Raw genomic sequence first — 12,976 nt, forward strand, 5'->3', positions numbered from 1 at the left:
TCATTGTCATTTAATTGAAGGAACTGTCTGATTTCTTCTTTAATTTCCTCTGTGACCCATTGGTTATTCAGAAGTGTGTTGTTCAATTTCCAGGTGTTTATGAAATTTTTTGAGTTTCTTTTGCTATGGATCTCCAATTTCATCACACTATGGTCTGATAATATGCAGGGGATAACTTCAATTCCTTTGCACTTACTTAAACATGTTCTATGTGTGAGTATGTGGTCTATTTTTGAGAATGACCCATGTGCAGCTGAGAAGAATGTGTATTCTGATTTTGTGGGGTGGAAGACTCTGTAAACATCTGTTAAGTTCATTTGTTCAAGAGTTCGATTGAGTTCTAGTATTTCATTACTTATTTTTAGTCTAGTTGATCTATCTATTTGTGACAGTGGGGTGTTGAGGTCCCCCACTACAATTGTATTAGTGCATATATGACTTTTCATGTCCGTTAGTATTTGTTTTATATAGTTGGGTGCACTAGTGTTTGGTGCATAGATATTTATGATTGTCATCTCTTCCTCTTGGATTCTTCCCTTTACAAGGATGTAGTGTCCTTCTTTGTCTCTCTTCAGCAGTGTTGGTTTGAAATCTACTTAATCTGCCAAGAGGATAGCTATTCCTGCTTTTTTTCAGGTTCCTGTTGCATGCAGTATTGTTTTCCACCCTTTAACTTTCAGTCTATGAGTTTCCTTTTGAATTAAGTGTGTTTCTTGTATGCAGCATATTGTTGGATTTTGCTTCTTGACCCATTCTGCCAGTCTATTTCTTTTGATTGGTGAATTGAGACCGTTAACATTGATGGTTATAACTGAAACATATTGCCTTGTCATTGCCATGACTTTTTCTTTTTGTTGGGTTCTCCCCCTTTACATTTAATTTCTTGTCATGCCAGATGGGTTCATTCTGCTTTGCTTCCTGGGGTTGTGATCCTCAATGTCTGTTCCTAGGATATTGTGTAAAATTCTTTAGAGTGCTGGTTTGGTATTCACAAAGCTCCTAAGGTGTTCTTTGTCACGAAAGTATCTTATTTCTCCATCCATTTTGAAAGATAGTTTTGCAGGGTACATCAATCTGGGTTGGAGGCTGTTTTCTTTTCGGGCTTGGAATATGTCACTCCAAGCTCTTCTTGCCTTGATGGTTTGTGTTGAGAAGTCTGCTGTGATTCTGATGGGCTTTCCTTTGTATGTGATTTGTTTCTTTTCTCTGACTGCTTGTAGAACTTTGTTCTTCTGTTGAGTTTCTGGAATCTTAACAATTATATGCCTATGTGTAGATTTTTTTTTTGATTAAGGTATTTGGATTCCTATAAGCCTCACTTATCTGTATGTCAAGCTCTTTTCCCCTGCTTGGGAAGTTTTCTGCCATTATTTCTGTGAAGAAATTTTTTTATGTCATCTGCACTCTCTCCTGTTTCTTCATTGAGCCCAGTCAGTCTTATGTTATTCTTTTTTGCCTCATCTAGCAGCTGCTGGATTGATTTCTCATGTTCCCTTATAATTTTGAAGCAATTTTTCTTTTCCTGGTCATTAATTGCAATCTTATCTTCTATATCTGAAATTCTGTCCTCACATTGGCTCATTCTGCTGTGTAGACTTTCAGTGGAATTTTTCATGTCCTGGAAATCTATTTGCATCTGTTTTATGGATTCCATTTGTTTCTTATGTTGGGATTCCATCATGTTCCTGAGCCCCTCTCTAGATTTATTAATCATGTCTTTCACTAGGGGCACAATTTCTCCTGTTATCTGAGAAATTATTTCTGATTTCATTTTTTCCAGATTCCCTTTTGTTGCCAGTTCAGTGGGTCCAGGTGGTTGAGTATCAGAGTGTTCCATCTCATTTCCCTTTGGGGTTGCTGTAGGTGTTCTGGAAGTCTGGTTTTGAGACTTATTTACGTGTTTTCTCATTTCGACTGGGGCGGGGGCTGTTAGCGCCTGCACAGATTACCTCCTCTGAGCTGGGTGAGGTGGGCCAGGGGCCGGGAGCAGCGGTAGGGATGGTGACCCAAAAGCCCTTTCCTGTGGGCTGGGAGCAGTGGGAGGGATGGTGGCCGGGCAGCCCCTTCCTCTGGACCAGGAGCAGTGGGATGGTGGCTCAGAAGCCCCTCCCTCTGGGCTGAGAGAGGTGGGAGGGATGGTGGCCCGGAAGCCCCTTCCTCTGGGCCAGGAGTGGTGGGACAGAAGGTGGCCCAAAAGCCCTTTCCTCTGGGCTGGGGGCAGCTGGAGGGATGGTGATCGGGAAGCCCCTTCCTCTTGACCAGGAGCAGTGGGACAACGGCTCAGAAGCCCCTACCTCTGGGCCGGGAACAGTGGGACTCAGTACCTTGGTCTGGTGGTCTGGTGTCCTCTGCATCTTTGTAGTGTGGAATCAGGTGGCTGCCTGTCTGCAATGGGGTGATTCGGCGTCTTCCGTGCGACTCAGGACCTCGGTAGGGCATCCACAGACCTGCCTGTGTGCAGCGGGCTGATTCGGCATGTGTTCCGCATGACTGGGGACCTCGGTAGGGTGTGGGCAGACACCTGCCTGTCTTCAGTGAGGTGATTCAGTGTCTGGTTTTTTCTTTTTAATAATCTAAAAAGAATTGGCATTGGTTCCTGCTTAAATGTTTGGGAGAACCCAGTAGTGAAGCCAACTGGTCCTGGCTTTTTCTTTGATGGGAGGCGTCTTATTATGGACTCGATCTTCTCACTTGTTATTGGCCTGTTTAGGTTCCCTATTTTCTCATCATTCAGTTTGGGTGAAATGTTTGTGTCCAGGAATTTGTCCATTTCTTTTATGTTATCAGATTTCTGGGTGTATGATTGTTCAGAAGAATCTGTAACGATCCTTTGGATTTCTGTGGTGCCAGTTGTTTCTCCCTTTTCATCTGTTTTGTTTAGTTGAGTCTTCTTGTCATTTTTTTTTCTTATACTTTAAAAAAATTAGTCTAACTAGAGGTTTGTTAATTTTATTTTATTCGTTGATCTTTTGTATCTTTTTAAGTCTTTATTTCACTTACTTATGCTCTGAACTTTATATCTTTCCTTCTACTAATTTGAGGCTTGGTTTGTGTTTGCTTTTCTAGTCCTCTGAGTTGTAGCCATAGGTCATTTATCTGAGATCTTTCTGCCTTTTTGGATTTAGGCATCAACTGCTATAAATTTCCTTTCTGATTCTGCTTCTTTTGGTGTCCCATGTTTTTGGTATGTTGTATCTCCATTTTCTTTGTGTCTCCCTCTGCCCCTTTTGACAGGATCTTATTATGCTGCCCAGGCTGCCCTGAACATGCAGTCTTTCTGCCTCAGCCTCCTGAGTAGCTAGTATTACATGTATGTGCCACTGCACCCAGGTAACTTTTTTTTTTTGGTTCTAGGGATTAAACCCTGGGTCTCATGCATGCTGGTGTATGTTCTACTCCCGGGTTCATCCTCATTCCCCTTGTTCCTTTTTCTTTGCAGTGTTAGGAATTGATCTGAGGGCCTTGCACATGTTAGGCAAGCATTCATCCACTGAGCTACACCCTCAACTCCTCTGTTTTCATTTGTTTGAAGAAATGTTTTGATTTTCTTCTTGATTTCTTCCTTGATCCATTGGTTGTTCAAGAGTAAGTAGTTTAATTTCCATGTATTTGTAGAGTTTTCAAAGTTTTTTCTTGTTTTTGCTATCTAGTTTTATTCCATTGCAGTCCAAAAAGATGCTCAATACTGAGTGATTTCAATTTTTGAAACTTTGTTGAGACTTGTTTTGTGGGTTACCATGTGATCTCGGCTCCGCAGTATTCAGCGTTCTGATGGGAAGGCTGTGTATCCTGCAGCTGTCAGATGGAAGGTTTGGTAGGTGGCTGTCAAGTCCATTTGGCTAGGGTGCAGTTGAACTCTGTTGTTTCTTTGTTGATTCTCTGTCTGGGTGAGTTGTGGTTTGCTTCTTAATACAGACAGTGCTCGGGTAGATAAATTCCCAGTGTACCTCAGTCGGAGATTCAGCTGGGAGAATTTGAGTGGTGGATTTGAACTACTGAGTACTATCTAGTTTCCCCCTCGACGGGCCAGTTTTCCTACTGAGCCCAGCCGGTGGGGGCTCCACTTCTGACTGGTGGAGCTGTAGCTTCCAACTCTATAGGTTTTGGTTGAAATGATACCATTTCCTGCAGTCATTTGTTTCTGGAATCCAAAGACTGAAAAGGACTGACTCCCTGACTCCTCGCTGGGAAGACTTCCTGAGAGACAGCACCTGCTCGTCTCACTAGGCTGCCGTTCTCGTCTTCCCAACTCCAGCACATGTTCTTCTAGAGTCCTTGGAGGCCGTTCCTCAGTTGTGCTCATCACCTCCCTCCCTCCCTGCAGTCACATTTGCTGACTCTTGGGCTTTGGGCACTGACCTACCTCCTCTTGACAAAGAAAATTATGTAACTACTGTTAAGGGAATAGCCACTTCTGTTCAGTAATTCTGCAGCATCCTGTCATGGTGATCCTGACCACATGGGCTGACGTTCACTGGGCAGTGATGTCTTCTCTTACACACAAGCCAGAAGGGAAAATCTCTAAGCCTCCGTCGTGGCCCTTCCACCTTCTCTTGTAGTTCCTGGTTTGTGTTATTCGTGGTTAATCTTTAGACTCTAGTGCTCATCCCAGATTTTATAGATGACAGGTTCTTTTAAGGAGATTTATATGAAAAGAAACTTATAGAAACATTTAAACTTCCTGAATCTGAATGGATTTAATCACAAAGCAGTTACACAACATCTAGAATAGGTTAGTGGTAGAAAAAGTTAAACTGACTAGAGTCAGTTACCTGAGCAGAAAAGGCACAGGGGAGAGGTCAGGCCATGGACTGAGGTGGGAGCCCAGGACAGGTGGAGTCAGGGGAGTCGGTCAGGGTGGCATGACCTGGTGAGGACAGATACCTGGTGCAGAGGCGACGCCGAATGAAGCTGGAAAGAGGTGTGCGTGCTAGGCTTGCTATATGGATTGCAAGGGCAGAGCAGAAATACACAGCTGCAACTCAGCTGCCGAGGAGGGGACAGACCCCAGCACCTCCTTTCAAGGGCATGCCCTTACTGACCTAACTCCCATCTCATAAAGGACCATGGTCCTCCCGTGGTGCTGTGGGCTGGTGATCAAACCTTTGGCACATGGGCACGTGTTTGGAAGACGTGGACCCAGACCAGAGCAGGAGCTTCACTTTTTCTGTATCACTTGGTCAAGGGCCTCTTCAGGTTGGTTTTTGATGGGGAGTGCAGGGAGGGGCAATAAATACACTGCAGAAGCAGGTGCAGAATGATGGGAGAGCTGCAGCCATTGTTGGGAAATGTGCTCTGCTACACTTCCTAGCTTACTATGAATTCATTTTTAAGTCTGTTTTTGTTGACACTTGAGAGATGTGAATCCCACAACAGCACAAGGATCCACTGATATATAGCAGGTACCTCAAACCCTGCCTGCTACATGAATAGTCCATGAATATTTGTTAAATATAAAATGAATGGTTTTGAGTCACTGTGTCCAGATCGCTTCCTGTCCCACAGGTGTGAGTTTTGATTCTGCTCCTAATTTCCATTCTTTCCCTTCTCTCCACAGATGGTAGTGTTCTTCCAGAGCAGGTGTCCCAAATGCTGTGCCATTCCGTGCCCAGCAAGGAGCCAGTCAGTGCTCAGTAACAACACTAGATGAACAAGGCGGGGTCATAGTGGGGCTGGGATTGGAGGAGAAATGAGTTTGCCAAGAAGAGAAGGACCAATAAGGCACAGAGGCAGAAGGAAATGTGTGGCAAAAGGAAAGGTTAAATCAGCCTGTAACGAGACTGGCAGTGAGCCAGGAAAGCCAGGCCCGCTGTCTACGGCAAAGTTCTTAGAACTCGTGCTGAGTGGACGTCGGGGGCATGCAGCATTCAATCTCACGTGTGCACGGAGCGGAAGGGGGCAGCTTAGGTGAAGTCAGTGTAGCTCTCATTAACTGAGAGACTCTTGAATACAAACCCAGCAATGTAAAGCATTGAAATCTACTCACATTTTATATTTTTTGCACCATTACCAAGAGCTTGTTCAATTTATGTATTTCCAATAACTTTCAGTCAGGGTAGAGTAATTTATATTCTTACGCTAGCTCCCTGCCAATTGTATGCCCAAGAGGATGTATCAAAATCCTTAGGCTCAACTCTGAGACTTTAGATGAAATCTTACAAAGGAAAGACTACTTTTTAGGTCAAGAGGAAACAAGAACGTGCCACTTATCCTTCATAGGGACAGCGGAAATCAGCAGCAGGACAGCAGGATAGTTAACCCACAGATATAAATACGATTTGAAGAAAAGTAACAGAAAATTTTACAATTGTAGTATTTTAAAAGTCATTATTTTTCTTTTTTCCTATAGACTTGTGCACTAGTTATTAAAATTTGAAGACAAATCTATTTAAGCCCTTTGTATCTTAATCTGTATGAAATGTTCTATAACGGGTAAGTGGTGTACCTACTACATATTAATAAATACGTCTGGGTTCTTGTGCTTTCCATCCATATTGCAGTAAAAACCCTTAATCATCATCAATTAGATTTGGCCACAGAGTTCTATTAAACATCTGCACAAAATCAATCTTTTTTTAGCCCAGTTCTATATGAAAATGCTAACAAATGATGAAGATTTTGTACAAATGGTGATTCATTAAAAATGCAGACTGAGCTATCGATTCTAATGCATATGTCTCAGCTATGACAGTCATACAAAAGTAGTACAGAAATAAAGGCAGCACTGAGACTGAGGCAGCTCATATTTCCTGAGCTGGCATTCTGCTAACAGGCGAAGAACTGCTGCTGCTACCTGTGCCCAAGAGCTGCGATGGCCTTGACGGGGCCTGGTCCTGCCTCATGCTTGGGCAGCTTCCACTGGGCTCTGGAAGCACTATGCTCTGTAGCCAGCCATCCTTTCTTTGGCCCTGCCCTCCCCAGCTCTGGGACCTCTCTCCCACCCAAGTACTAGTCAGGCCCAACCCGCTTAGCTTCCGAGTTCAGACTCAAGTGGGCGCGTTCAGGGTAGGATGGCTGTAGACTCCGAGACCCTTCGGACTGTAGCGTGGTGATTTATTCCGGACTGTTTTAAAGGGCCCCTGGTTTCCATCTCAGCCAGGGGATCTGATTTCTTTACCACTCGGAGTGGTCATGTGCCCTCAATGCCTTGCAGGTGCTGTTGGCAGCGCATATATCTCACTTGTTGATGAATGTTTGTGGCGTGTACCATACATACCTGTATATTCACACACATCAGCTTTTTATCTTGACTTTTATTAAACACATCCAGGAATGCTGAAAGTTCATGCTTAGCCTTTCCAGCAGGCGTGCCTGTTTTCCATCTCTGAAGTACCTGTTTGGTTACTTCTGAATGAGAGCAAGACATAGCAATTCCTGAGGTTTTCTGGTAGCTTTTCCCATTGCAGGACAATATGGCTTTCACAATTGACCTACTAGCACCCCAAATTTTATATGCAAAAAATGGCTTCTGTGTTTCTTCCAGTACAGAGCTACTGTTTATAGCCACACACTTCATCATAGTGAATTATTTCAAAGATCCTTGGGTAGGTCAGACAGTAGTATTTTCTGTGGTTCCTCTCTGAGCCTCAATCATTTTCTTTAGAAGACTACCTGGTCCCCTGCATCAGCATGTCCTGCAGTGTCTCCCTGCACACAGGGAGGCTGGATGGCACATGGCCATCAGCCCTCTCTCCTGGTGCTTTGACGTTGGCCTTCTCCTTGCCAAGAGGACCTGCTCGCCCCCTCTGGAGCCAAGGCCAGTGTGGATGATATCCAGTCAGCATGGAGCCGTGGCCTTCTTCTGCCTCCTGGGGTGAAGAGGTTGCATTCTGCTAACAGTGCTCAGCTAGGATTCCTGAGGAAGGTGGGGGTCAGGAGAGCCCCTGAGTCTCACCTGGAGCTGTGGGTCATTCCCACTGGGGAACTGGCACCTCATTTCCAACTGTGCATGGCATCTGATGCCCATGCCTGCTTTCTTCCCCATTAGGAAGGACCAAGAGGCCACTGGCTGTGCAGCACAGGGCCGCAGTAGGGTTTTTTGTTTGCTTGTTTATTTTTTTCCAACAGTTGTATTGGGATATAATTTACATACTATACAGTTCACCCACTTGAAGTCTACATATCAAAGGTTTTTAGTGCATTTACAAATTTGTACAACTGTCATCTCCTGTCAATTATTGAATAGTTTTATCTTCCCCCAAACAAATCCTACCAGGGCTGGGGATTTAGCTCAGTGGTTCCGCCACCTGCCTCGCAAGCGCAAGGACCTGAGTTGGATCCCTGGTACAAAACAAACGAACAAACAAATAAAACCAAATCCTACCAGTAGCTACCAGTTTTCTCCCGCTGTGTCCTCCAACCTGCCCATCCCTTCCTTACCCAAGTACTGAGCAATCACTAATTTTCCCTCCGTTTCTGTGGGTCTCCTCATTCTGGACTCCATATCAGTGGAGTCCTGTAATATGCAGCCTTCTGTGACTGGCATAATGCTTTCCAGGTCCCTCTGTGTTGCAGCATATGTCAGTGCCTCATTCCTTTTATAGTGAAACAATATCCCATCATGTGGGTAGACCAGCAGTGATGAGCCTATGGCATGCCTGTTATTTTTCTTTTAAGACAAAAAATGTTAATTTATGAGTTGTTTTTTCTAAACTAAAACCTCAGTATTCAGGTTTAATTGCAGTGTTGGTACTTTAAATAAATAAGTGAGTTTTGGGTTGCATTTTGGGCTCTTGTCTCTAAAAAGTTCGCCATCCCTGAGATAGACCATGATTTGTTTGACTGTTTCCATCCTTTATCTATTATGAATAATGCTTCTATGAATATCTCCGTAAAAGCTTGTGTGGACATGCTTGGATTTCTCTTGGGGACATACCAGAGTGGAACTCCTAGGTCATATGGGAGCTCTTGTTTGAGAAACCACCAGACTGTTTTCTAGACCAGCGGCCCTATTTCACATTCCTACCTGCTCTATGATGGTCCTAATTTCCCCACATCTTCACCAACACTTGTTGATTTGACTTTTTGATTCTAGCCTTCCTATAGAGTGTGAGCTGATACAGATTTTAAAAGGATTTGGAAAAGATGTTTTTCCCTTTCTAATAGTTTTTAAATGTTACCTATAGTTTTAGGCACTCCTTTTCCCATTACCTATGAAAGCATGACTGCTGAGAGGTCCTGTTGCCTGTCACAATAATAAAGGAAATTTCACCATGTGTGAATCGAAACATCTTCTGCTTTAAATGTGTGAGTTGAGTGGAGGAAGCGGGGCTGCTTGGCTCCTGGGCACCACACGCTGCTGGTGTGTCTGATGGGTCCCTCTGCCTTTCAGGAGGACTGGCGTTGGCCCAAGTGCTGTTTTTCTACGTGAAGTACTTGGTGCTCTTTGGAGTCCCAGCCCTGCTCATGCGCCTGGACGGACTCCACCCGCCGCCTCTCCCTCGCTGCGTGAGCACCATGTTCAGTTTCACGGGGATGTGGAGGTTAGTTGCATGGTTCGTGGAAGTCCTTCCGGGATCCCCTGACCGGGACCATGGCCCAGCCAGCTTTCGAGAGCTGGGCTGCATCCTTCCTCTGTCCCCACTCAAGCCGCATTTGGCTGTTCCGTTTCTTCATACAACAAAAAGGCTGGTTTCCTGTGTCCTCTGGACCTCTCCGCATTAGGTGGTGGAGACACCAGGTGGAAGACGAGGCCTAATGCGCCTCCTCAGTGAGCCCTGAGAAGGAGGCCGTGCGAGCTGACACGCGGCAGGGAGAAGCGCGAACAGCTGAGAAGATCCTGTTGTTTACCCGTCAAGTACCACGGAGGGAGGGAGGGAGGGAGACAGGCGAATCCCGTGGATCCCTGGTGGCTCGCCCCCGTGTCTGAGTGAATGGAGCCGAGGTGCGCAGGTCTATGTCAGACGGAGACGAGAGCCGCCCGGCCAGATTTTAACCCAGTTCTGTGTCCCTTTGCGTTCATCCTCGTCACCCCGGGTCAGGTTAGAGCTCGTGGGCTGGTTCCTACAGGTAAGATAAAGTTTCTCACCAAGTCTGTGCCAGGGTACGAAGATGTGTGAAGTGGTTTCTTTCTAGGAACATGCTGCTACGTATTTTTTTTTTATTGTTTTCTGTTTTCTGTGAAAATGACATTTGTATGTGAGACTTCATTTAAAAAATACTCAGGATAACAGCGTAGTCTAGTGCCGCCATTTACCAGTTCTTAGATCTGACTCATCTTACTAAATGGTTCTGTTTTATTTTTCTTATTTCTTCAAGAGTAATAGCAATAGTAATAATGACATCTGTCTTCAAGAATTGTTTTGGAGATTAAAATAAGATTGATTTAGAATAAGTGGCGCATAGCATAGATTTACAGCTTTTGCTTTTATAGTATTCCTCTGCCCATTGCACATGGATAGACAGATGCTTCTTCTGAATTTTTATTGTTCTTAACTTTGTCCAATAGTTTATGTTTGCCCTGAATCTTTGTTCTGGAAGAGCCCACAGCCCCGGGCCATTTCTGGTGTTTTTTCCCCATGCAGTTGCTTGGCTGCTGTGTTTTTCTTCTCACTCCCAGGATGTAAAAGGGGACGGCTGTGCTTTGCCGCAAGCCTAGTGCAGGAACTTGAGGGTGGGCATTGGCTCAGCCTAGAAGGCAGTACCTACTTCAGTTTTGCCCTCAGGATACCTTGTTTTCCTCTCCCTCATCCTGGCCCTGCTTGGAATTGCCACTCTGCCTCATTTGTGTGGCTTGTTCGGCCTTAAGTTTCATCTCTGTAGAGGAAGAGCACTATGAATATTGCCATTTTAAATGTTGCTATTCAAAGGTGGGTAACACTCAGAACCCTGGTTTTCCGTAGTAACTTATTATAGATGCTGAGTTTATCTAAGTCTCTTTAAATGCATTTTACTTTTGATCTGGTTTGATTGAGGGGGTTAGAAATTTCATATGGTTATTGCAAGAAATGTCAAGTAATTATTTTGATTTGCCCTTAATTACTTCATTGGATACCAGGTTGCTCTGCTGTAATGGCAAGATTGGGGAGCGCTAACAGGGAGTCTCCCACCAGGGCTACAGGTGGCTTTTCTTGAGAGGTGAACCTGCCTGGAAGCTGTTAATTTTTTTCCCCCATTAAGTTTATCGGTCCATTTTAGGTATAAAATACAGTTACACTCATCATTGGGATCTTGTACCTTTACATGAGTACCTTCTTCTTATTTTTTTCCCCTTCCTCTACCCTCCCTTCACCCCCTCCACCCTTCCCTATTTGCAAAGACTTTGTTTCCATTTTTTTCCTTGTCTCATATTTTTTCTTTTCGCTTCTTTCTTTTCCCCTACCCCTCCCACTTCCCCTGCTCCTTTACTTCCTGTTACACAATATCAATTATACATTTTTAAAATTAAAATATCAAGACCTAGGAGACATTGCCACAGATTTTACAGAATTTAAAAGGATATAGAAAGCATATTACAAAAATCTGTTTTGAAATAAATTTACAACTTCTAAGAAGTACCTTGGAAGACTAACTCTGGAGGAAATATAAAATTTGAATAGCACCTGTTAAAGAAAGTATACTCCTAGCTTGAAAACTTACCTATATGACAACAGGTTCGTATACATTTTAACTGATAAATTGTATCAAACAATTAAAGCAGAAAAAAGAAGGAACACTTCTCCCCTCATTTTAGGAACACAACATCGTGCTAATCCTAAAACTGGATAAAGATAATAGAAGAAAAAAGTATGAACATAGATAGAAATTTGTTTAACAAAACTATTAGAAGTCAGATCTGGCAGTATGTAGAAAGTGGTTTTGTTATAGGGATGGCAGTGTTGGTTCAGCATTGGAAGATCCACCCCCAAAAGTCATCATTTTAACAGAGGAAAGGAAAAAGCCATATGATCCTGTCACTAGTTGGAGAAAAAGTATGGAACTAAATTCTATAGCTGTTCATGGTAAATGGAAGCTCTTAACTTTTGACCTCTTTTTTTTGTTGTTTTGCTTTCTTTTTTTTGATAGTGGGGATTGAACTCGGGTCCTTGCGCTTGTGAGGCAGGCGGCGGAAACACTGAGCTAAATCCCTGGCCCCCTTTTGACCTACTCTTAAAAGTGATTTCCTAAATGAGTGGACCGGGGCCAGCGTGATTAGGAAAATGCCACAAATGTGTGATGTGAGCCTGGAGGAACAGCTCTGTGTCCGTGGTGTGAATGCCCAGGCTAGGAGGCGCACTCTTCTGTGGGCCTTCTGCAGTCTTAAAACCATGGCTCCTGGCACACAGGTTGGTGTCAAATGCCTGGCTTCTCCTCCATAACTATCAGCACATTGGTCCTCACAAGGGGTCATCCATTCGGTTGACTGTACTTCACACTCGGAATGGCTGTCTGTGGTCCATTTGGTGCTGCTGCTGTTGTTGTGCCCAAGGACGAGCCTCAGTCCCATGTAAACTGCAGAGGTACAGAAAACATATCTGCCAGGGCTTTCATCATCGTCTTGATTAGAACTCGACTTCAGTAGTTTGACGTCGGGCTGTCGAAACACGTCTTTGTCCCAATTAAAGTTTTAGGACAAATGTGGGCAAATGCGTGATAACGAAAAATTACTCTGGAGAGGAAGGTCTGAAGCAACCCTTTGGAGATTGTGGTTCTGAAAGACATTGTGCACATGATGAAATAACAAGTAGGTTTTTCTGGAGCATGACCTAGACTCCTCTCTCGGCCTCTTCAGCATGCCTGGGTGTAGATTTGCTCTCCATGTTGTTCCTTTAAATTTGTTGAAGGGCTTTCCAGTTTGCCAGTTATACTTAGAAACACGTGGGTCTTTGTCCAAAATGACTTTCTATATTGAGTAATGGAATTTAGGATGGTGGTTAGCTGAGTTATGGTGAACAATAGAAGGCTTAGAAGCAGGTTTTTTTAAATTGAAAAAGGAATGAAAACTACTACAGCTTAGCTTTTGTGCTATTTTCATGTATCCCTTCCTCCTTAAGAGGGG

At 44.0% G+C, this 12,976-nt stretch overlaps 1 protein-coding gene across 7 annotated transcripts in view; it reads left to right on the top strand.

Annotated features, from left to right (window-relative positions):
- Positions 1-12,976, top strand: part of Hhat (hedgehog acyltransferase) — a 280,152-nt gene that overhangs the window by 97,578 nt on the left and 169,598 nt on the right. For all 7 annotated transcript variants that reach the window (XM_021242479.2, XM_004861997.4, XM_087194021.1 and 4 more), the window contains one exon: positions 9,332-9,482. In XM_021242479.2, the coding sequence (XP_021098138.1) occupies positions 9,332-9,482 (151 nt within the window). The remainder of the gene's footprint in view (positions 1-9,331; positions 9,483-12,976) is intronic.

This window comes from Heterocephalus glaber, unplaced genomic scaffold (genome assembly GCF_053883595.1).
Source record: "Heterocephalus glaber isolate CG9 unplaced genomic scaffold, H.glaber_assembly_v1.0 deba00001600, whole genome shotgun sequence".
Classification (NCBI taxonomy): Eukaryota; Metazoa; Chordata; class Mammalia; order Rodentia; family Bathyergidae; genus Heterocephalus; species Heterocephalus glaber.